A 25,903-nucleotide genomic window follows, 5' to 3' on the forward strand; every position below is an offset into this window, starting at 1 on the left:
AATAATAAATAATAATAATAATAATAAAAGAAAACATACAGTTAACTGAATTAAACACCTTAGTGCTGGATTAGCATACTACTCCATTAAAGAACAGCCACTTGGCGTCTATACAGGTCTTCAATAGACAAATGTTTCAGTCCAGAGCACAGGAGCTCCATGTAGTTTATCTATGTTACAAACGCCGGCTGTTCTGCATGTCTCATCCCCATTCTTACTCTACTAACAATATAAATCAGACAGAAAAGCCTGCCGGATGGGTTTCCCTGGGTACCACAACTGGGGAGAGAGGAAAGAAAGAGACGGGAAAAAACCCCTTAAATCATTTCTTAAAAAGATTTGGATTAAATGGATTGTAACATTGTGTGACGAAATGGCGGCGACGCGCCATTTTAGTGATATATATATATATAGACGCGTGCTCCTGACAGACTCGCCGTATTACAGACAATACATGGGAATGTTTCAATTCACATTTCAGGCATGGATGGCTCCTGGAACAACACTGCAGAGAATCCCTTGCTTATTTAGAACGTTGTGTATGGGGAAAATATATTCGTATACATCCAAATTGACAAAACTGAATGGCTCCGGAAGCTTCTTAAATTCAAAGAGATGCTTGAATGAAACCTTTTTGATGGTCTCTTACAGGTTTTCTAGCTGTGAGGAGGACGAGCAGTGCTTCGAGCACTCATCTACGTAATAAAGACGGTGAGGTGGAAGAGGGACGGAGCCTTAAGCGCTCCCTCCTCGCTGACGCCTCTTTTATTTGTGCTACCTTCTCTGTTTTAGCCTCACCCTCCAGCTCATAACCCCACACACTCCCTTCTCAGAACTGCAAAGTACCGGCTTTATTTCCTTGCTCATTTCTCTCCGAGGTCGGTCCCTTTTTCTTTTTTTCCCCCTCCTTGGCAGATCCATACCGCACTCCCGAGAAGGAAAGAGGGGTTGTAATTTCCCCTTGAGTTAGGACACCTCATGACAAATGATAATGGGTAATCAATAAAGCAGGGGAAATATGAGGCGGCAAACTTTATGAAGCCAGGAGACGTATTACTTCACAGACAACACAGTTTTCCCTTAACAAAGTCACTACTGGAGTGTGCCTAATAATCGGAAGGAAAATCAAAGGCGCTGCAACCACATCAGCAATATTGGCAACTTATTCCACTTTAATGGCATTTGGATTGATTCCCCTCCCCCCACCCCCCATGTCCTAATGGTCCTTTTATAGATTTGACGCTGCTTCTGCAAAACAGTCATGTGTATTAAACCTCCCTGAAGGCTAACGGTAGCCATTAAAGCCCTTGTCTCACTAGTGTTCATAATTGGAGGTTTGACCACCACCACAATTTGGTCTCACATAACACACACAAATACACACTTCAGTAGCAGACTATTATCCCTCTCAGTTCCCTAAGATTGTTTTGTACAGTTTACTTCCAAAGTCCAATATTTTAACACTCGTAAAAATTGTCTTAAAGTAGACATTCTATGCATTTTTTTCTACAACTTGAAACAGGTGTTTTAATAACATGTCTGTAAACTTTTATCAGCATACCCTAATGATCAAGAATTACAGCACACCTCAATGACATTTTGCTGCCTCGTGCAGATGACCCACTGATCGTCCCGCCCCCTCTACTGACGGGCCAATGTTGAGTGTGGCTTTCATTACCATGGCAAACTGAATAGAGCTAGGGGGCTACAATCGGGAGAACGGCTTATACTTGTCGAAGTGGGGGACCACAGTGTGTTCATAAAACGCAGATACAATTTTCACTGGTGGAGGCAGCACTTCACCACCAAGCCACTAACTTAACACTTGTGTTGTTGCATGTGGCGAATGCAGAGGACACATAGGACAAAACTAATATAAATAATTAAATCACGACTCTAATTCATACAGATTCAATTCAGAACTAATAAGAGAGCAACAGTGTCAGTGTCTGGAAAATTTCTACTTCCTGTTTTGTTGCTATTCCCAAACTCTCCTGCCAGAGTTACTATTGACCAACATTTTATCAACAAAAGACTTTCATTTGGATCTTCATGTGAGTGCTGTTTGATAAGAAGGAACGCTAAGTGAAGACGCATACTGCAGCATGCATCGCTAGTTGTCGAATGGCTAGCTACAATAAGCTTATAACGTGTGATGAAAAGGTAGAGGTAGAAGGGTTACATAACTAAAAAATGTGTTTTACCACCTAACATACACATTTTTGGGAATGTTGGAGGAAGCCTGGGTACTTGCAGAAACTCCAAGCAATCTAGAAGTTCAGATATAGACAAACAACACTTCACACTTACATTCACGCCCACAATAATAAAATACTGTCTACACAGGACCATTCGTTCTGCACAAATTGATGGTTCACCAGTGTCACGGTCAACTTTGGAGGTTCCACTACATTTTGGTGACTCATCACAATAAGAGTTGCTCTTCTCCTCCTGCTAGATACATATATATTTTTTTGCTGTAGTGGGGTTAAAAATAGCTATAAAGTGGACGACCTTGGCGCTGACATTGTGGAATTCCAGCCAAGCGTCGGACGTGATGAAAATCGAAGGCCGGGCCGCTAATAAATCACTATGCTTTTAAAATGAATTTACCCTAATGCTCATTCATCACGCGCTGTAATACCTTTGCAGGCCCTGGCTCGGTTTTGACGGTGTGCACAAACACAGCAGTAAATAACAACAGGGCGCCCGCGTCCCTCGCATCGCAGCAGCTTCCGACATCAGCATACATTAAGAGACGCCCCCGCCTTGCACTGCATCGCTCCTCCATGACATTCTGAGCTCATCTCTGGAGCGAACACACGCACACACACGCACACACACACACATACACATTCACACACACACACACACACACACACACTACAAGAAACGACATACATAAAATAGAGGAATATAAAAAGCACAATCTGAAGAGCACCAGACACAGAGAACAAAGCCCTGCAGCGCATCTTTGCCCCCTTGTAAACATTCACCAAATTTACTGTAATTGTCCCGCGTTGGTATAAATTGTGACTAAGGCGCCGTATCACACCTTCAGCATCTGAACATGGCAAGAACAGAGGAGGAGGGAAAACAACAAATACGCCGCTACACCTCCGTTGGGATTTGCTAAACAAATCACGAGGCTGCCTTGGTATATAAAACTCTAAAAGAAGATGAGCTAACAACAAAATAACATTGATTTATCGCGGCTCACGTGTGTCATTTCTTTCAATTCCTCCGCCAGGGTGAAAAAGTCATTATCGCAAATGCTGAGAAACCTCATTAGATAGCAACATTTGTTGAGGGAGGACCATAATAAACAATAACGGATGACGATTGTTATTGCCTTTGACACTGATGAGCTCCTCTGCAAGTTTGTTTATTAATTAAAAAAACACTTTATCCACAATGTGTGTGTGGGGTTTGGGGGGGCACTTCGCTATTTCCTCTACATGCCCACCACTAGACCCACCCGCACCCCCACGCAACCCAAGCGTGTGTGTTGGTGGGGTGCACTCGTTCATCAAACTTCATGGAGCAAGGGAGAGACAGGGCCTGATAATGTGCGCCGCGCTAAAGCTGATTTTCCATGATGAATCTCGGAGCATATAAATTGGCTAATATCTGAAAACATTTACAGATACTCCAGGAATTGACTACTTGCGCGACGTGATGGATGAGACTCCCCGACGCCGGACGACAGCTCCGCAAATCTCCACGGCTGCCTAAAGCCCCTCATTTGATTTTCCAATTTAGTCGTTTTTAAATGCTTCCACAAATAGAAAATGTGGAGTGTGGTGGGGTTGGGGGGGCAGTGGGTGGGAGATCGGTAGGAAATTTCAAAAAAAAAAAAAAGAAGATCTTTTTAGACTTCCCGTGGTTATATGGGGTGCAGGAGGAGCCGGTTCCCTGAAGAGGTTACTGGGGCAGAACTGATCTGCTTCCACCTGATTCTCCCTGAAAGCGCTGAGATGAGACTCTACATTCCAGTGTGTGTGTGTGTGTATGTGTGTGTGTGTGTGTGTGTAAAAGAATTGCAGCGGTAGATCTGGCAGCACCGAGGCTACATAGGTCAGGCCATTAGACTGCGGCAGAGGCTGGCTGGAGCTCTTCTCATGAAAGGGAGTAATTAGTATACTTGTCAAGTGGAGTGCCACGGCGCTGCTCGCCTCCACCGCACTCGCGGAAGAATCGCTCATCGTTCTTCCGTATGCACTCCCTTCCTACTGCTCTCATTATTTCGACACACACACACACACACACACAAACAGTTCTTGCCTTCAAGTGAGCGAGAGCTTTAACAATGACAGTGGACTCCCAAGTTTGACTGGATGCAACACAATGTGACATCCAGCTATCTACAAAACACCGGAGCCATTATGAATAGATCAAAAGGAGCCTGGAAACATTCTCGCGGTGTTAACATCAAACGCGGGACATTTATAACCGGGCGTACGGGGCTTCTGTAAAGGAATGCGACAATAAATCTTGAGGGCGCTCGAATCACACAGTTACAAAACACGCAGGGAGCAATCTAATCTGGAGCCGGGCCTTGGGAAAATGGAAAAGGTCAAATAGCTAGCAAAATTGCCTCTTCGAGAAAGAGAGAGAGAAAGAAAAAAAAGTATGTCTAAATCTAGAGCGCCTGTCAAAGAGAGGAATAGATAGAGGGACGATGAGATTGAAGCATAGCAAAGATGGTTGGGAGGCGGGTGCCGAAGGAGCGGGAGCACCTGCGCTGTGGCCGCTACTGACAACAGAAATTCCACGGTATAGATTTTAGCGAATGCTATTATCATATTTTCTAATCTCGTGGACAGGTTCCTTTTATTGACTGTGTTACAGAAAGTATTGAGCGTCTATTAGGGTTCAGGCTACAACTATTTTTTAATAATAATATTATATCAAATTATATATCGAGCGATCCATTTTCAGCTGATGTCTTGAGAGGGGCAGGATGCACCCTGGACTTGACGCCAGCCAAACTCATTTTTGTCGAGGGCCACTTTATAGTGAGGGCTTTCCTCAGACGGCCGTTACGATGGTGTAAGTAAATATTTGCTTAAATGTATCATCATATTATTACACATACAGTACACAGCTAATTAATAGTTTTGAAATCAGAAGTCAAGGATAATAGTTTGTTTAATATTTTTTCAAGTTACTGTAAAAAGGGTAACAAAAATCCTTCGCAACGTAATTTTTTTTTTTTTTTTACTGCACATGAGCATTTGAAATTCTGCTAGATTTTAGCAAGGACAATGGAAGTTGACACATGATTTGCTTTTTGTGGCCTCATAAAATGATACGGTGAGCCAGAACTGGCCCCCGGGCCTTGAGTTTGAGTCTTGTGTTGTAGACAAACAACCATTTATACTCATATTAACACCTATGCACAATGAGAGTCTTGAATGAACCTAACATGCATGTTTCTAGAATGCAAGCAAAAGCCGGAATGCCCGTACAAACCCGAACAAGCAGTGGAAGAACATCCAAATTCTACACAAGGAAGACCAAAAGCAAGATTCAAACCCAGAACTGTGAGGCAGACGTGCTAACCACTTGGCCAACAAACTGCCCAAGAATAAATCCATATTGTATTAAAAAGTACAATTTTGATATAATACTTTATAGAAAACCATGTTATTAACTCTAGTACATAGACAAGTTGATTGTTTCAATAATGGTAATGAATGATTTCAGTTTCCTTGATACTCATGCATGGGAAACGTGTGACCTTCAAATAGTGGACAAAACCTGCATTAAACTTCTCATGTGACCTTTCCCTCCCAACTGGGACAAATCAGCTTCTACTAGACAAGGATCATTATGATTGCTGATATCATATTCAATACATACTAAACTGCTTTGAAAGCATTGATTTATTTATAAGAGCCACCGGATAGTATTTCATTCTGCTTCGACGACACTCGCCGATATTTTTTTGCAGAAAGAACTAAAGGAGGGGAAGGGGAATTGGTCGTCATGGTGAGGTGACGACAAGAAGCAGCAAAACAAAACAAGGAAGGCTCAGAAAACAATTTGTAAGTGTGTATCGATCCAGCACGGGTGATTGTACATATATTCCCGCACCCAAAGGCACCATCCCTATATCTCTTAAATGCAAAGGGGAATGGAGAGAATTAAAGAAAAAACGACAGTGAGCCACTCCCCCAGTCAGGGTTAATGTCCCTTATATAGAAGCCTATTGATCTTCGCAGGATGCTTTGGAGTCCGAAAGGAACTCGCGTGCAAGGAGGAGCATGACAAATTCGCCTGCCACTATAGCTCTGGAGCAGCCTGTTAGCTAATTGCCAGAAAAGACAATTACCTAGGCATTGTTTCATAATGGTCACACATGACTCGAGTGCAATATACCATTGCATTTCAGACCTGGGCCTTCATTGGGGACTTAACTGAACTCATCCATTTGTAATACGACTACTATCGTGTCACAATTTTACAAAATAATACACAAAACCAAAATTAAACAATGCTGGAGTTACAGAAAAATGTGATGAACACTATTATTACTAAAGAACGAAACATAATTAACTCTTCATTCTCCACCAAACCACAACAATATCATTAAGAGCAGTTCACAATACTTTTTTCCCCATTGCGCTATAGTTAACTGTGTAGTCACATTTGTACATGATACTCTGGAAGTATCAAATAAATAATTTATTCATTTATTATTATTATTATTACATAATAAATAAATTTCCGGGTTGAGTCAGCAATGGCGTTGGCTTTGAAAATAAATTTTTAATAATGCCTGACATTCGTCGTCCTCGGTCACCTATTGTGCACAATGTAAAACTATTTCGCTCAAACAGTCAGAGAATGAAAAACAATTTTTATTTCAATCAAGGAGAAAGCCAAAATTAGTGAATCTGAGGTGATGTGAACGTGGAATGGATTTGTTCAATTTGCATTAACATCTTGGGGAAAAAAAAGTATTCGGTTGATTGATTTGATCAAATTGGAGGCTGAAGAATAGACATAGAATTACATATACAGTATAATAGAACAGAATAGTGCTCTAAAATATACCGTATATGTCACATTTTGTATTTCTCCCTTATCATTTGATAATGATGCTCTCACAAACGTTACTATTTTCAATGTGATATCAAATACGACCAACAACAACAAATCATGCTTTCACTGTATAGCAATGCAGGGAAGCGGTTCTAATATCATCCGAGATTGCCTGCGTCTTCCGGATGAATGACCAGCTCTACCAGCTGCGGCGACTTGTATTTTGACAAGCAGTGGATAACAGTGCTGGAGGTCCAAAGCAATCACACTTTGACGTTGACAAATCGCCGGGCTGTGGTGAATTTGAAAATAACACACATCCCCTTTCATCTCTTTCGTGATTAAATCGCAAGCACATCTCCAGTGTTCATCGCCCAGGCTTCTGCGTAGGTCTGTTGTATTTGTATTGGTGTTGATGTTTTCGCATTTGAAAGTGATTTGTTTTTGAAAAATTTGGTGGGCAAGTATCAAATTACTATGTCAAGCCTTCTTAACATTTAACAGCAAAACTGGATATATGTTTAGCAGATATTGTATCTGTAATTCAGTTTTGCCGGGTCAAAAAAACTAAAGAGAAAAGAAAAAATAAATCTGCAACTACCGGTACGTATTTCCTACCAACCAGTAATAATTCAGATATTTGTTACGTCCTTCTGCCAATCATGTTTATAGGGTGCAATTAAATTCATTATATAGCTCATAGGAAGTATATCACTATCTACAGCACAGTTGCATATATCCATAAATGAGTGGCCGATTTCTAGATATCTGTTATGACAAGTGCCATTAATTCAGTTATGACTAGACACAACTGAATTACTGACATCTCTCTTTCGTTTCAACTAGTCCCGATTTCTGTTACTGCTGTCTTGAAGAAAAATTCTGACGACGACAAAACATAATTACGACTAGTCAGAAAGACATTGATGATATTCATGATGATAATGTTAATTCCTGATAGGTAAACTTAGCTTATGTTGAATCCGCTTGCTAGAAATTACCGATGCATTTTTTGCTAGCACTTGCCTGAGTGTATGTACCTGGACATTTCTGACACAATGTCTGGACAACGTCTTTGACATGCTCAACAAAAATGTTATCATCTGGAATTTACTTCCCCTGCAGCTCATCCATCAGCACTGCCTCAGCACTGTTTGCTTTTTATTTTGTCACTTTTCGCCAACTCAATTTCCTCAGTGGAGCCCAGCAAGGTTGTAGAGAGGATGCAGGAATAAGGAGGAGGAGGAGAAGGTACGTTAGATGGATGTAACTGGGGATGAAGGGGGAAGGACTAGAATGTTATAAATAACACTGATGAGGTGAGCTCGCATTGATCCAAAGTGCAGTTGAGGGGCGGCGGCCCTCCCTTCTACCACTCAATCGTACTAGAGGTAGTCTGTTGCACATTTGGACGGAGCAGAGAGGAAAATACAGCAAAGGCTGGAACAGAAGGCGGATTCCATAGACAAACGACTCCAATTAAGACTGATGGACACAATGATTGAGATGGCGGATGGAAACTCACGTGTTCCGCCCTCCAGGTCCTGAAGGAACCTGTCGAGGATGATGCGAGCCAACAGTGCAGGAGACAAATCCACCTATAAAGCGAGAGAATTAGCTTTAATGGGTAAAGCAAAAATCATGTATAACATGAATACACAATTGACACAATTTAATGAATTACCATATTGTATTATTTCCTTTTGGCAAAGGAATCAATTTCTAAATTGTTCTCAATTCAAAACACGTTTCCCATAGAAAACAATGAAGGTGAGGTCAATTAGTCTACCATAATTCTGTTGCTTCCATAAACCCTTTACTATAACCCCACAGCCATGAAAGAGTCAAATTGCCTCGATTTAAACTTTGTGGATTACTATGACCTGGATGACTGAACATCTACATTGACATAAAGAAAAAAACGATTTTTAGAAAGCACATTGGCATTATTTTATTATTTATAGCGTGGGCACCTATGCTATTAGGCTAACAATTTTAATATTTGCAACTGCCTTAGAACATTTCTGAAGACAACCAATAGACACAATGGCGAAAAGAAAGGTAGGTTTTTGTATTGGTATGGATGGATATTACTGTAATTAATGTTGTATGCTCTAAAATACATAGTATAAATCATTTAGATGATTTGAGATGTCACAAGTCAGATGATGTTTGGTTTTGTTTGACTTATGAGGAACACAGTTCCTGAAAACTCCAAACTGTATCAATTTTGGGGAGATTCAATTTTGTTGGTTGCAAATCTTAAATCAAAATCATTATTCTCCACATTCTCATTATGTGGCTGATTGAATACAGGCTGTTTTACACTGGAGCTTTATCTTTCGGTCTTAATCTTCGACCCATGCGGAAGTCCTCTAAACGTTTTGTGGAAATTGGTTATGTATTTTGCTGCATCAAGCAAGCTGACAGACAATCAAGGGCACTTTGACAGAGGTAGTTAAATAATTAGCTAGATGCACCCTGACCACTTTTGTTTTTAGTAAAATCAGCCATGAAGTGCCGGACACTAAAATTGCTTTTGAAAACTTTTAATGCAATTAACTCAACCAACATATGCAACAAGAAGACATTAAGTCATTACAAACCTTTTTTTGCTTAAGAGCAAATTAAGCGTTTCTTTGAGGACTTTGGCATAAATACAACAAAAATAATACAATATTTGAATCTTGTTTTCATAATAGGGACCTAAAAAGCCTTTCAGCTCATCTCATTGACTCTTTACAAGAGTTTGTCCTTTTAACGTCAGTTTCATTCGTTACAATCACCGTACTATGACATTAAGAAGGCAAGATAAAAAAATGCCACTCTCAATAAAGAGCAAAGAAATCAGATTTGCCTACTACATTTTCCTTCCCTTTGTCTCACCCAGGCGCTTTCTCTCATCTTATTAGCCTTTCCTTCATTTTCAGCTCTGGACAGCAAGAGAAAGACAAATTCCCACTAAACATCATCCCCAGAGATGAGACATGAAAACTCACCAACACACTCCCAGCCTTGAGTAAGGACGACCTGATTAGTTCAAGTGGTCGTGTCACCCCAATTTTCATATTAATCATCAGTTTGTTTCTATTCTCAAGTTGCAACTCAGGCGTTATACCACGCAGTCACAGCACTTCTTTGTTCTGTGGAAAACCTGCTGTGTGTATTATTTTCTAGAGTTTAGCCTTCCCCAGAGCTAACAAGTGTTGAATAGTCGAACACAATACCCATGACACTGGTCGACCTACAATTTTTGGATTTAAAAACACAATTTTCCCGTGAGATTAATTACATTGATTACATTTCGTTCCGATGCCAAATCTTGGCCCTCATAGAAACTTTATTAACTGAACAGGAAATGCTTTCATTACCATTTCAAGTATAAGCAGAAGTTAAGCACTTTAAAATGACTCCCAGTAATGATCCCAAGACGCATAGGAGAGCTAGCCACTCGCCAGCTAGCACAAGAAGCTAATGTAGCAGTCGACATCCTCACTCAATGCCACAGCAAAGACTATTGAAGTAAATGTTTGCTGTGCACAAAAAGCTGGGCCATTGCCATAGCAGTTTACATCTTTACTCCGTCTTGTTAAAAGGAACCCCAACTGTCATGAAAAGTTTGCTCTATCTTATTTATTTGGTTGTTATTAACATAACTATGAGATTAATTTTTGAAAAATAATTTCCAGTTTAATAAATTTTTAGAAACTTTATTTGGACGTACGCCGCGAGTTAAGGTTCCGCTGTATTGGCATCTATTCTAAAGCCTTTATGTTTAACTGACCTTTACATAAAAAGTCTATATCGGGCATAAAACGGCAATATTCACGGGGGACATCTAGGGGCGAAAAGGGTCCGGTAGCAGTTTTCATCATTGTTAATCATTTCTCACCATTGGAGATATATTGTCTCATAAAGGGATGAAACTACATCAATTAGTGGTCTGAGAGAGCATGAGTGCTTGGTTTAAATGTTAAGTAGCATATTAAAATGACAGTTAAATGGTTCATAGACAGTTATCTCTGAGCTGGAATCAGTCCTTTAAAAAGAGGAAGAAAAAACCTTGCGTCAATTAAATGGAGAATGAATAATGACAGTTAGCTTTGAGGCGCCACTGATGCATGTGAGCTCCTCTGATTTTAGATTAAGAAACACTCCAGTGCCATTGACTGGTCTAAGGATGCAATAAAAATTCTAATGTGCATTTAAATGGGCAAACTAAGGCTAGAGTGACATGAGGGCAATGTGCAGAAATGACAAATAAATAAAAGAAAGCGATATTTGGTTTCACAAATGCATATTCAATATAGACCCAGTTGATATTTGTGTAGACTAATTGGAAGCACAATGTATATTTTACAAATTTGTAGTCATGTAATGTGGTATGTATTTTTTTTACATGTGTAATTGTTTAGGTATAGTGAATACCCCTGACTTAACCTAACGCACAACCTGCGACATCATGTCAAATCAAACAAGCAATGAAGTGATAGAAGAAGGAATTAACGGCTGACCCCTCACTCCTCACCTGTCTGCAGTTTGCACTTTGCCCGGACCGGCGCAATTTGGGGAAAATTGCACGATAAAACACAACAAAGTATTTTCACATCTGCTTGATGGAGGTGAGAGATAATTACATAAAATAATTGATAATGGAGCGGACCATTTCAGCAATTTTCATAATGACTAACAGACAAGAGAGAAAATCAAAAACCGCTGCCAACCTCTATATAGGCATTGATACGAAAAGGACATCAATGAAGGAGATGGAAGGGGGGGGGGGGGTTAAGGTTAAGGTTAAACCATTACCTCATTGGCCAAATCCAGCAAGACAGGAGCACAGGGATGTGCCGTGGCCTCGCTCAGATACCTTCATTACAACAAAAGCAGAACAAAAGCACTGACAACAAATAGGAGGCAGACAGAAGAGGGGAGCAGTGCAAGCTAGCCGAGACATGCTAATGTCCCTGATGACTTTGCCCTGGGTGGCATATGGCAGGCTCGATGCGGTTAAAACAGCACGGCTCCGAGGGATTCTAATTTCCCCCCAAAGCCAGACATGAATATGGTGGTTAGTTAACCCCTGCCGCCCAAAAAGACAGTTTTCCCTCCCCAACTACAATCACTGCTGTCCTCAGATCATCTTCCAGATTATTATTCACATATTTATTCCTCACTAAAAAGTATTGTAGGGATACCACAAACGAATCTTTTTATAATTGATATTTCCATCGATTACTTGGGTAATCGACTCTGAACTCTGCTTTGCGGTAACGACATAAAACTTGATTTTTGTCCTTTTCGGTCTAAACCCCAAAAACCCTGTGCATTAGCATCATCATGTCGCTGCAAGTGTCCGTCAGTAACAAACAAAGAAACACATAAATGGCGAAACATTGGTTCCGTGCATCGCATATATGGTTTTAAAATTATTAATTACTGTTTCAAAGCATAATTTTGTGGTCAATTTAACTGAGTTAGCTGACTTTTTCCCCCCCAGCCATATAGGATTGCTTGTCAAGATTATGACTACATGTCCTCACACAAATTTAGCAGAGACAAGCAGTTTTATACCCAGTAGCAAAAACAATGGGTAAGATAATACAGAAGGCCTCTATTGTAAAAAATATTTTATGAAACACCATTAACCAAAGTTATTGGCATTTTACAATTAATGTCACGTGAAACTGGAGTTTAAAACAAAATGGAACTCTTGTATACATATCTATGACATATTTGTCAAAGTGGTTCAAATACCCCCCGCAGTCACCCCCCAAAAAGTGCATCTGTTTTTCTTACTAATTACACTGCATTACTTTTAGTATGGAACCTGCAGCAATCTGGATTGAATCTCAAGTACAGACGCTCCCCCCAACTTACGAACGAGTTACGTTCCGGACGATTGTTCCTAAGGTGAATTTGTTCGTAAGTTGCTTCAGTGCTATATTTTGTATTATAATTTATGTTTAAAGCCTATATAAGTATATTGAAGGTTTATATAAGTATGTTTAAGGCTTGTACAAGTAACCTGCATTGGTTTTTACTGAAAAAAACTTTTAATAAAATGGAGAGAATACGTACAGTACTGTACTGTACTACGTATGCTAGAGAGAGAGAGCGAGAGACACACACAGTATGTACATGTACGTAATAAGATAAATAAAATGAAGTTTAACTTACTTTTGGAAGATGTACTCGATGCTTAAGGAGATGATGGAGGAGGAGGAAGAGGAGGATTTTATATCATGAGAGATTCTTCGTCGTCGCTGGAATCGGCTTCAAAAGTTATTTCCTGCTTCATGGGGACCGGCGGTTTCTTCCTCCTCCTCCTCCTCGACACATTGCTCAGCCTCCAATGAGCTCTCACAGCGCCAATCGTCGGTATTAGCGGCGGAGAGAAGCACTACGCGCAATACAAAATCTAACTTACAGCATCTCTTTCCGAACATTTTTCGACATACTGTACGCGCAGACATGTTCGTATGTACCGTTGTTCGTAACTCGAATGTCCGTAAGTAGGGGAGCGTCTGTACTACATGACTGTAGCTCCTTTCCCAGTGGCCAACAGGGCAATGACATAAAGCAGAGCATCGTACCTTTGGTAGTGGCTTTCAATTACATCAGGTGCATGGTGCCTCGATATTGTCCTTTTCGTTCGTTTCTGTTGTGGGAACAGTAGGAAAAAAAACTGTAAAACCAGTATAAAACACATTACTTGCCCATACGCCATACTGCAATTGGCTGGCGATCAGTCCATAGTGTACCCTGCCTCTTGCCTATAGTCAGCTAGAATAAGCTACAACCCACCCGTGAACCTAATGAGGACACTATAGAAAATACGACAGTTTGACCCTAGAATGGATTACTTATATTTCCATTATTTCCTATAGAGGAAAAAAAAACATTTTGGAATCCAAACAAATTGACTTTGGAGGTTCCACTGCATAACATGCCATTTTGGCGGAAAATCACTCCTGCTGCTTCCAAGAAGATGTTAATTCACACCATTTAATTTGTCACAAAGTAAAGGATTTAAGTTTTCCCCGTCCAAATGAATAAAATAAAGCCTGACGTATTTAGCCCTGGCATCTCTTTCGTTTGCTTATGAATGAGCATGAGAGATCTTAGGTCACAGTGATTTATTTTCAATAAGTTTCCCGGAGCGGTGGTGGGGGTGAAGTGTGCAAAGGCAGCCTTGTTTAGCCCCCACCCCTACCCTCTTTTTTGATCAAACAATGATGCTATTCCCATGTTCCTCAAGCTGACATATCCATGCAATCTCCTCACTGAGGAGCAGGACAAGGTTTAGGAGAGGAATAGCATTGTTTAAAAAACAACTTATTTAAAAACTGCTACACAAGAAAAAAAAAATGTAATTCCACTGAGACAGCCCTGGTGACTGACACCCGTCAGACGGATGATAAATGACTCAATTTTCTGCCCGTGCTGCCTCCTGCCACTGGCGGCGGCGGCCATTTATCATCATCGGCTGTCAAGCGTGGAAAGCGGCAGTGACAGTGCGAGTCAGCAAACATTTAGCACACGCAGCCGCACTAGACGGGGAAATTATTATTGTCAGAATAATAATGGTTTAGCATAATTTATTACAGGTCCACCAAATAAGCACGGGCTAGATGTTATTAGACAGATGGATGGGGAGGCTTGGCAGCCATCCACCGAGGCTCGAGCAGGCAAGTGGCGTCGACGTGAGGAAGAGGAGGGGGTGAAATAAACGAGTGTATGTTGGCAAGGTGCAAGTGTGTGTGTGTGGGGAGTGGGGGGGGGGGGGTCATCCTCCAAACCAATCAGAGAGCTGGCAGTTCAATTACAAAGAAATAAAGGGACATTCATCATTCAATTAGGCACCTGTCAGGGCTCACAAAGGAAGAAAACTTCTAACCTGATACTCCAGGGAGAAGATGCTCAGAAGAGTGGACTGCGAGTGACTGGAACAAATAAAAGAAGGACAAAGTTAATTACCAGAAAGCATTGCACACATTGACAAAAGAAGAGCGGATGGGTGTGTGGTGGTGGGTTGTAGGGCGGGAGGCTTCAACGCTCGGGCCAGATGCCCTGTAATCTAAAAGAACATGAAAACAAGTGTGGCAAAGTTGTTCCAGATGATCACCTCTGACAGAGAAGACACGGGGAGCTTGAGTGACTTTTATGCCACTTTCATATAGTACGCACCAGTTTGATTCATTGTAGTGGAATTGAATGGAAATCGTGGGGTGAGGGACAATTTACAGACAACCTGTGTTTGTTTGAATGCTAGAATGGTCACGAATCACGATATGGCCTCACTTTAGGACTGGCATGTGGTACTCACTGTGTGAAGCCCCCCCCTCATCCACCAACCCCACATGGCAACCGGTGGGCTTTGAAAATGGAAACTCGCACTGCAGGTAGCACAGTGGCTCCCAGGAGTCCGTTCATTCCAAAAAAAAAGGTTGCCATAAGCTACATTCATCCCCAGCCCCCGGTCAATGTCAAACACCTGGCAAAGACACCAACATGGGGAAACAAGCAGCAGCAATACGGACTGCCTTCAATATCCCTCCAGTTGTGCAGAACATAGCCGCGCATTGCGTCATCGGGAAAAACATGAATGTTGTTCAAACTAACAAAATACATTGAAAACATCAACGGTTGAACACAATCCTACTTGACCTCTAATTTGTTCATATTTGGAATAATTTCCCATGGGATATAATGTAAATTGAAAGCATTGATGTGGTGTAAGTCACCAGTTAAGTCGTGTTTGGTCATGTCAAGCCTTAGCAATATACATTTTAACCAATGGAATAGTCACCTTGAATTTTAGTCGCAAGGCACAAATATACTACCAATTCAAACAGTGAGAATTCATCACAGAGGTAAGAGCCATCACCCACAAGGTTACAGTGTCCAAAAATAAAGCTAAACAGTTAGAAGCAAAAGACAAAAACTCTGAGGACCAAAAAAACAAAACAAAAAACAAAAAAAAACACTGCTGCTTCAGCATTAATTTACAATGATGCTTGGGGACAAAGGGGGCCGCTGCAATTAGAGGGGGGCCATTAAATGGTCAACTGTCAACATGTGGACACTTAAGGGAGGGGTGGAAAAAAATGTCTTCCACACTTCAACCTTGCACCTGAGCATTTCAACAACATTACAGCCTTATGGTTGGCATGGGACCGTCACGATCCCCCTGCTGGAACAGACATCTGTTAGGTTTTAAATGGATTACTCCATAATGAGCATGATTACAGTCTAATTGCTAAATCTATACCCTGTTAACTTTAAAGGGACATAAACTGCTCTTAATATCTAAGAAAATAGATCTGCTTCAAAAACGCTAAGATCTTTTGGAGCTTTTGTTTTTATTTCTTGAGTCAGGCCATTTTGAGCCCTTATGAAAACTGGACAAAAAAAGTGAGCAACAAACAGACATTGTTTATGTTCAGGTTTGAAAATATATTATTAAAATAGGGCATTTTGCAAGATGACTGCCGAGATGTGGACCAAAAGCAAGAGCAGTAGAGGTTTAAAGGTGTCAGTTTTACAGAGCCATACCACTTTTCCATTTGCAGTACATTAGAAGTGAGTTACTTTAAAATTAATCTATCAGTATGTTGGTCTACCCTGGGAACTATATGTTTGCTAGATATTAAAATGTGGAGCAATGAGCAACCCCCCCATCTTGAACCCAGCCTGCCTCGCAATAGTAATTCTAGCTCAACTGATGCTCTACTTTGTCCTGTGATACAATGAAACACTGTTGCACTATTTACACAATTTTGGAGGTCCGATAAAGGAGTCCATTTTTAACAAGGGATATACCGATAACAGTATTATTGTGTTTCGGGCTTGACTAAAAAATTATCCGATACTGTAGGCACCCATACAACATCATTCACTTGCCTGGCGTTGGCCTATACCTTCCAGTTAGAAGCAACGTCAGCCATGTTGGTGTGGAGATAGTTAAGGATACAGACAATAACACTTTCAGGCAATTGTAAATTATGATCTGCAAAATTAATGATGGGTTGCTTTTTTCATCTGTAATATGTTTGATTTACATCTCAAGCATTATGACAATAAAAGAAGACCGGAAATTGGTGTATCACTATTTGTCCAGTGTTTGTGACCACATCTTGGTTTTGTAATCAATCAAACAATGGACATTTGTACGTGAATCATCTTTTATTTTACTTTTGTTGGAACAAAGATTAAATTCCAGCACCCCACCAATTCCCCATGCTCTCGTTCTTAGCTATCATTTAGAACACGAAAAAACAGAAGGCTGGGAAACACTAGAGTGGCTGAGGAATTGTTCGCTTTCAACCTCATTATCTTTCCCTACAACGTAAGATGGGGGCAGTAATATGCACTAACGCCCCAAATAGTCAAGCAGCCGATGAAATTAAAAATAATTAGCGCCTTCCAGTTTGTCATTCCGCTGGTTTGTGCTTTAGGCTCGGTTAAGTTTGGCTATACGCTGCTTAGGAAAGTGAAAAATTCTACTTTCAAGTGCAGAATTTTATTTTTCTAATTGTGCATAGAAAAAAACACTACAGTCACTTCAACCTATTTAATATGAGATGGGGGGTTACAGAATATCAATTAAATTATCCAATGCCAATAGACAAATAATTAATTATAAACAATAGCGGTGATTTAGGTAATGAAAGCCACCTGGCTAATGACATTGGTATCATATGCTGTCGCGGTGCTTAGCATTTGGTGGCTCTGCATGCATGAGAGTGTTGCGTGGTGAGACACTTCAGGGCATGAAACGGGCTAATTTAGACACAGAACATCTATGACTTATCTCCCATCATTGATGATGAGGAGATAAAAAAATGTAAAGATTGCTTCATTTTTGTACACGAAAACTGTACTTGATATCGACATCAGTTGTCCTGATTGATGCCTTGCAAGATTGTTAAATGTAAAAGTCTAAAACACGAGGACTTGCTGACAACATCCACTCTTCTATCTGTCAACAGCTAGATATGCAAATGCTAATTACGCATGCTGATAGGCAAAACGCTAACATCTGTTTCTCAGCACAGCATTTCGAAAAACCGTACAATTTAGTTTTCTGTGTCATTGTATACATGTGATAACATTTGAGACGGGACAGAAACAAACAAGGATGTAGGTGTCGTGCAGCTTCAACAAATATTTGCACAACCACCACATGTGGAATTTATAGCATTGTATGTATTTTGTACACTTGAGTTTTATAAGCACAAAATAATACTTGCTATTCCGTTAAGTTCTATCATTACCGTTTTGATTGTTGCTACATACATTGTCTGATTGAACACTTAACATGCACGTGAACGTCCTTCGTGATCACAGAGGACCTTTTATAGCTTTTACACGGAAGTGTTTGCGGGCTAGCTTCAATACACCGTTGTCAACAAAACCAACAGACAACAACCTTTTTAGAATCCATCCATCCATCCATTTTCTTGACCGCTTTTCCTCACAAAGGTCGCGGGGGTGCTGGAGCCTATTCCAGCTGGCTTCGGGCAGTAGGCGGGATACACCCTGAACTGGTTGCCAGCCAATCGCAGGGCACACAGAGACGAACAACCATTCTCACAATCACACCTATGGACAATTTGGAGTGTTCAATCAACCTGCCATGCATGTCTTTGGAATGTGGGAGGAAACCGGAGTACCCGGTGAAAACCCACGCAAGCACGGGGAGAACATGCAAACTCCACCCAGGAAGGCCGAAGCCCGGACTCGATCTCACGTCCTCTGCACTGGGAGGCGGACGTGCTAACCAGTCAGCCACCGTGCTGCCCCCTTTTTAGAATGTTTTAGTTATTAGCTATGTAAATGGATCCTAAAAGCCCAGTTTTTCTTGCCATTTTCTTCTCACTGTTTGAATGCACTGAAGTAAAGGACAATGCTAATGCAATTGGTAGGGATTGTTTCATACTCACAAAATTCACACAGTCTGAAAGGTTATTTTCATCAACACGTATTTCCTGTACGTCTTAGTTGGTGCAATTACTCCACAAAGACAGTTTCCACCCTAAAATGTGTCCTTATAAATGGTTACAAGGCCCACCATCCTTAAGATGCTTACCTCAGTGTTTTTAGCTCAATGAGTTGAAAAGTAATCTATCGAATGTACTTGGACAACATCCCTGATATGAAGAGAAAGTCGTCATTCCTGTGCTTCCTAATCAAGTAATTGATTGCATCTATTATTCATGAATTCCTCAGTCTGACATGAAGTTGTAAACTCAGCACAGCTTCTCCTTATTCGACGTTGCTCCCTCTATGCTTACATTTCATTCATCCTTTCACCCTTCAAGAGATAATTCAGGAAGGTTGAGCAGGAAGCGGAATTAGCTTGCTCGCCTCTGCCCACCATCGAGTCTTGTGCCCTGACTGGCATTTTTGTTTACCGTTATAAGATGCTGCAGTCGTAAGTGTGACACTATGCACCGGAAGTTGTCAAACAATTTAAAAATCTGAGAAAAATATGCCTTGAAAGTCGCACAAACTGTATGTATGATGATATCATAAGAGATTCACCAATATCTTGTGACGCTTCAGTTCAGTGAGCATCTATAAGGTTAACTCAACAAGTGAGGTATTCATAGAACAGTCCCAATAGGTCAAGGCTCGATGAACTTATTGTGGTGTGTCACAGTGTTGAAAGCACTAAATATGTTATTGCCCTGGCTGCATATCGCAATACGGTTAAACCAACAATATTGGGTAGTAGGCCATGATGGCAATCGGGTGAGTTTATTGGGAATTCACTGAGGTACAAGTTACACTTGGAAATGGCCGAAATCTCAAAAACATACTATTTTTAATAAAAATCCATTATTAAAAAAAAAAATAAAATACTTGAAAAAATAACACAATATATTTATTTTCTACTAATTTAAGTGCATTACTTGTCGGATAAGATCATATTAAATTCTGAAATGATCTGGCTCATTAAGTCCATATGTTTGTCACGTCAGCAAAATGTGCTGAAGATGCAAAGTGCACAGACAAAATGGCTTTTGTATGTCATTCATGCTTCTGATTTTAATTGACACTCTTATTTGTCACATTTTAATAAAGCCTTCGGTGACAACAAGAAAGAACAACAAGAGAACACGTCTGTTTTTTTTGTTTTGTTTTTTTAAATCAACAAGTCAAAGATAGATGTGTAAAAAGAAATGTTTTAACCAGTGAGTAAAGACGAAACAACACTGTAGGCACAATAAATAATCAATGAGCAAGTCCCTTGGCTTCGTCTTGAGCCGAAATATTACCATCAAAAACAAAGTGTCTGGAGTCAGGAAATCACCATATCAATGGCACATGCCACAACAAGCCTGCCCTTTGCTTTTGCCTCTAAAGATCACGCTGGATAAACCCCCACCAATAACAGAGAAATTAACAAATGCTTGACATTTGCTCAACATCCATTATTCTGACACTTCTCTGTGAATTTCAAAAGGCTGAGCGCATGCTTAATCAACATTCATATTCCCACAGCGATCCGCCGCACCATATTGCGGCCCGCCTCGGTGCCAATGAAAACGGCACATTAGGGCCTGGTTCGAAAAGAACGTACGGGGGGACTCCTCGCTGGGGAGCCGTGTGTGTGTGTGTGTGTGTAAGTGTGAAAGCAATGGAGAAGAGAAAGAAATGGGAGGGAGAGGTGGGGATGCTTGACACCAAACTTTTAAAGCGTTTTCCAAAACAGTGGCATCTGCACTGCCTTTAAGGACGACATATGATGAGTGGGCTGAATGGCATTTTACATAAGGAAAAAAAAAAAACGGGGGTGGGGGTAATAATTACATCCACATCTATTCATAAAACACCACAGAGGGATAGAGGACTCACCTCCCCTCCCTTCTTATACTTAAGGGGACAAAGGGTATATGAACTGGGGGTCCCCCCTCCCTCTGGACCCAGGGGAAGTTAGGCAAGTCCTCAGAGACCAGCCCATCATTTCCAATTCTAATGCATGGCAAGAGAAGGACCTAATGGGACTGATGTCACACGTCTCCCTACACTGGTCCCCCACCTTTGCTGCACGCCAGATACTTGGGCAGGACACCACATGCTCTCTGTTAGAAACAAACACGCGTGAAGCGTTTTGTCCAAAGTCTGTGTCAGTCTCGTCACCATTTCCATGAAAGCACAAATACACAATTCAGAGTCTTCGGGTGATCTATTGAATGTTTTGTAGAAAACCTACATGAGCCAGGTGAGATTATATCAATTCCGCAGGCAAAATTAAACCTTACAAATATCCCTCAAGTACCTCAACAAATTTTGAATCGAAATAACAGTCAAGTGACATGCCTGTCCTTGCAATGGGTAGGTGCTTGAGGGTTGTTATTATTATTCAGGGTTGATATTAGCATGCGTCTCCATTGTGAATTGGGCTAAGAAAGTGACAGCACCGTGTCCAATGCTTCACCCCCCACCGCCATCAAGCACCAACTCCCAGTCCTCTCCAGGAGCAGCCCAGACGCGGAAAGAGTGGCCAGGCTGACAGATGACTCCCAACATCTGTGTTATGCAGGCCGTTACAGATGAGGGGTCTCTTTCTAGTCCGTCTGTGGGACCCTCCCACTCTCCTCCCATTGGACTCATGGTTGGACAGGCAGAATGACAGACCCCCCCCCTCCGTGGAAATAAGCTTGAAATTGACTCTTACTTTCACTTTGTCCCAAGTTTGGTCGCTTCCCATTTGCTAAATCGAAACCTAATGATTCTAAAATGGTGTTGGCCCAATAAATTATTCATTGCTATTGTTTAACATCATTACACACAAATCAAAGATACACACATCACCATTCGTTTGCGTATTCATTAGTACAGACAAACCACCCTAAAATCAACCAATTTGGAATTTGAACACGATTTCCAGAAATGTTGCAGTTGCGGTACGAACCATCAACATGCATGACATCACGCAAAACCTCAATTCAAGCGAGTGTTTTTGTTTTGTCTTTTGGAATCTTTTTCTTTTTGTGACACTGAAGAAGAATCATTGTCATTTTTACGGAAATGGAATGAAGTTGTAATATATGTCGTATCTATAAAGTCTATAATCACGATTAAACATTTTCCAGTTACGTAAATGTGAGTGTAACGATGTCATTTTACACGACTGAAGTGGGTAACATGGCATAGGCAAGAATAGAACATTAAAAGAAAAAAGTTGGACTATTTAAAAACATAGTTATAGAATTACGTTTTTACAGGCAAACCAGTCCGTATTTATTACGAGATAAATTCAGAATATTATGAGAAAAATATGTTGTGTTTTTAGCTCTTTCTTTGCCTTTTTGCAACACTTATTCCAAAACCAGAACAAGCCTTAAAAAAAGTAGTGTAAATCATATAATAACAATATCAGAATGCAATTTCACAAAAAGTAAATATACAAGCTAAGGTTACTAGGATTGATTTTGCCAACATTATTCAAGGTTAATCAAATGGCCTGCATAAAAGAGTAAATTGCAACACAATAAATATCTTAAAACCCCGGGAACAGGGGCACATTTTTGGCTGATGCCAATACAGAGGTAAAAGTATTGCCAGTAAAAAAAAAGTGTAAAGATTATTTCACAGCCCTTGAAACAACTGCCAGGGCTGTCTCCCATCATCTTATTTAACAGGTGCATCACTATTACAGTTTATGTGATACACAGAGTTGTTCCTAAAAAATAATATTGCCTGCTTCCCTCCCACAAAATACAATTTTTATTTTTACACAATTTTCAAGTACCAAGATTATTGGACTATTTTTAACTAATAAAAAATATTCTTCCCACTGTGTTAGTGTGAACCCACTCCAATTCTCCAACCATAGTCACGATGGCCAATATTTACGCAGTGGCAGGGCTCCCACACAGTCCGAGGGGACGGGGGGACGGCAAGTGGGGAGGGAGGCAGCTGACTGGCGTACCCGAGTGCATGCTAAGAGATGATGGATGGCCTAGTCGATATGTTATGTCTTAAGAGCCTGATTTCCTGCCAGTCCAATCACTAACCCTCCAGAGTCCAGCTCAGCTGATTGGACAAGCAGAATAATTCTGCAGGCTGTGAAAACACTGCTGCCGTGCCTGCCTGTCAGGCCCAGTGAGGAGACTCGGGCATTTTAAAGAGCACGGGCCTCACCAAGATTGCTTATGCTGAACGAAATAATAACAATAGCCGGCAAGACTAAACAGAAGAACCAGCACCTCCAGGAGGCTGAGATTGTGCAGAATTATTGGAATGAAAATGCTCCTGTGTTTTCCTTTAATTATTACACTCACCAGTACCACTTTCTTCTTGAGGGGAAAATGGCATTTGGACGGTGTGTTGAAGTTGTCGGAGCACAAAATACATGGTGTTTGTGCCTAAGCATATGGAATAGTGAATGTATTTTATAAACATGTCATGACCTGAAAAATTATTGTATTAGGGCCACACTGAGAAGAAAATACACTTCATGTAAAGTACAGTATTTTGATAATCTAGTCATAGAATACAGTAATAAAGCTTGAAATACAGGTATTCCAAGAAAATTATTTTACAAGAAAGAAGTTAGTAGTTAGATAGTATTTTGAGGGATATCGTTTCACAAAGGTAGATAATCATATATAACTTAAAGCTGCAGTGCATAGCTTCTGCCGCCCCATAAAATGGAACTATGCATTACAATCACAGAGCCATCGCTTGATATGTTGTGGGCTAAAAATAATGGATTGTTTGAGTGCGAGAGTTAATTATTGTGAAACTATTTTCTGTTACAGGACGAGCTTGCTAGCTCATTGCTAGGCAAATTGTGTCATTGTTTTCAATTATTTAAAAAAATATATTTTGCAATGCTTTTTTTTTATCCCAATTGCCCCCCGTTTTTGCGGAAATTGTATACTGGGTGATTTAACTTTTTTTTTTTTTTTAATAATAATTTTACGGGTTAAAAAAAAATAAAAATCTCCCAATGTCATCAGTTATACGTGGATTTTCACTATTCCCGGGCTAGCGTGGTCGTGAGTAGTGGGGGTTGACTGTACATGTCATTAAACATTTGTACAAAGACAAAGCATTCAAGAAAACACTATCATAGCAAGTCCGGGTTCAAACCATCATGCAATCAGCCCCTAGTTATTGTAGTTATGGCTGCGCAAACAGCAAGTCTGGCAACCTGTTTTCTAGTTTCGTCATATGACGTTACACATATGCCCCATTAAAAAAGAACTTTCCTACCATGATATCATGACATAATTTTAATATGATTATTTTTAATATATTTGAGTCCCTGATATTATGATTTAGTCATTGTAATATGACTGTTTTATCTGTTAACTCTTTCATTCCACAGCCTGCAGGACTCAAGTCAAGTGCATATCGCCGAGCATCCCACTTTGGGGAACATCTACCTTCCTCTAGATTGGTGATTAGGGCACAAGTGTAGAATGCTTGAAATGCATGCGACTTTGTAAGTGACCTCAGTGGGATCAGCAGCGGTGGTGTCCCTGTAGCCTTGGGGGGATTACACATGTTACGTTCAATAAAGAAAAGGCCCTTGGTGTCAAGGAGAAAGGCAAACACCACCATTAACCCCTCACTTCGATTTGTGGGGGTGCAAGCGCTGCATGGCAAAACACACTTGCTAATTTTGCACCGGTGGATTACTCCAAAGAACGGTGAGGAAACAATGGCCACAAAATTGTATTGGAACATACATACAGTATTTAATATTTAACAATAACACAAAACGATGCAATGCAGTTTGGACCAAAGTAGTTAATGTGAGACAATAACATGCCATTATATTGTACAGCGTGTTTCAAAAGTCACTACACAATTTTTTTTCCTGTATCATTCTGAGAGATGTGGGCAGATTAGGCTTTGTTTAATTGTTAAATTAATACTTTTCTAATCATGTAAATGAAATATGGCTAATAATGTCATTGCTATTGGAATTGTCCCCTTGAGTGTATTTATCATCTCACACATTGTCTTTTGGTGCTGGAAGTTCTTACAACACAGGCTGGTAGGTGACTTACTTTGGAAATGTGTCCTTTAACATCTTCATACACTGCCGTGTTGGTCTCAGTTGCTCTGTCCATTTCACTATCTCGTTGTATTCGGCACGGGAAAGTTTCATCTTCATACGTCTGCGAAAACACACCATTTTTAAAAATGTAACTAGCGGATCTTTTTAAAGGGAAATAGGCTCAGTTTAAGCTGTCAACAAGTTGCCATCATAGCTAGCCATGCTTCATCCCATGCTGTGGCAAACACGACGCATTAAATTCACAGGCAGGGTTTTTAAATGACTACCGAATCCCTGCCGCGTTTTAAAAGTAATTAAATGTGATTACGGAGTGGAAAAAAAAACCTTTAAAAAAGGTTTGTTTACCATTTGTTCGAGCCGCCTTGCGACAGCTTTTCCGCTTCCCGCTAGGAAGTTGAAGTGATGACCTGTGAGCGAGCTGTGCGCCAATTGGTCTACCCGGTCCAAAAACTGAGTATACCAGCGTATGATTGGCTCCTTTTGCCTCAAGTGGGCAGGACTCTGGCGATGACAAGCTGCCTCCCGGAAAGTGTGAGTGGAGCACACACGCACACACAGTCGCGCTCCCTCTACGCGATGATTCCAAGAAAAGGTCTAAACAAAATAATATACAAATGTAAGCTGTGTTGTTGTGACTGTGAAAGCTTTAAGCAAATGTTGGAAACGTTGGCAGGAGGACAAAACAGACTGTCGACTGAAAATGGAGTGCATTGTAGAGTGAACAGGTGTGTCAGGCTGAGTGAAGGGGCAAATGGCCAGCCAAAATATTTTTGTCTCCTTCTGTTGGTTTGTGTTAATGAAACA

The 25,903-nt window shown here is 40.6% G+C and overlaps 1 protein-coding gene and 1 long non-coding RNA gene across 5 annotated transcripts in view; one reads left to right on the top strand and one right to left on the bottom strand.

The window, feature by feature from the left end:
* The window catches only part of cdin1 (CDAN1 interacting nuclease 1), a 62,298-nt gene extending 36,772 nt beyond the window's left edge, over nucleotides 1-25,526 (bottom strand). The window contains exons 1-6 of the mRNA XM_077559936.1: nucleotides 25,445-25,526; nucleotides 25,089-25,199; nucleotides 14,951-14,996; nucleotides 13,647-13,711; nucleotides 11,860-11,920; nucleotides 8,576-8,648 (exon numbers count right to left, since the gene is read on the bottom strand). Coding sequence (XP_077416062.1) covers nucleotides 8,576-8,648; nucleotides 11,860-11,920; nucleotides 13,647-13,711; nucleotides 14,951-14,996; nucleotides 25,089-25,195 — 352 coding nt within the window. The 5' untranslated portion in view covers nucleotides 25,196-25,199; nucleotides 25,445-25,526. The remainder of the gene's footprint in view (nucleotides 1-8,575; nucleotides 8,649-11,859; nucleotides 11,921-13,646; nucleotides 13,712-14,950; nucleotides 14,997-25,088; nucleotides 25,200-25,444) is intronic.
* Nucleotides 25,527-25,622: 96 nt separating this feature from the next.
* Nucleotides 25,623-25,903, top strand: part of LOC144045329 (uncharacterized) — a 116,304-nt gene continuing 116,023 nt past the window's right edge. For 2 of the 4 annotated variants that reach the window (XR_013291680.1, XR_013291674.1), the window contains exon 1: nucleotides 25,623-25,715. This is a non-coding gene — a long non-coding RNA (uncharacterized LOC144045329). Of the gene's footprint in view, nucleotides 25,716-25,772; nucleotides 25,825-25,903 lie in introns of all 4 variants that reach the window. The other 2 variants (XR_013291686.1, XR_013291692.1) reach the window with 2 other exon arrangements.

This window comes from Vanacampus margaritifer, chromosome 1, assembly GCF_051991255.1.
Source record: "Vanacampus margaritifer isolate UIUO_Vmar chromosome 1, RoL_Vmar_1.0, whole genome shotgun sequence".
NCBI lineage: Eukaryota > Metazoa > Chordata > Actinopteri > Syngnathiformes > Syngnathidae > Vanacampus > Vanacampus margaritifer.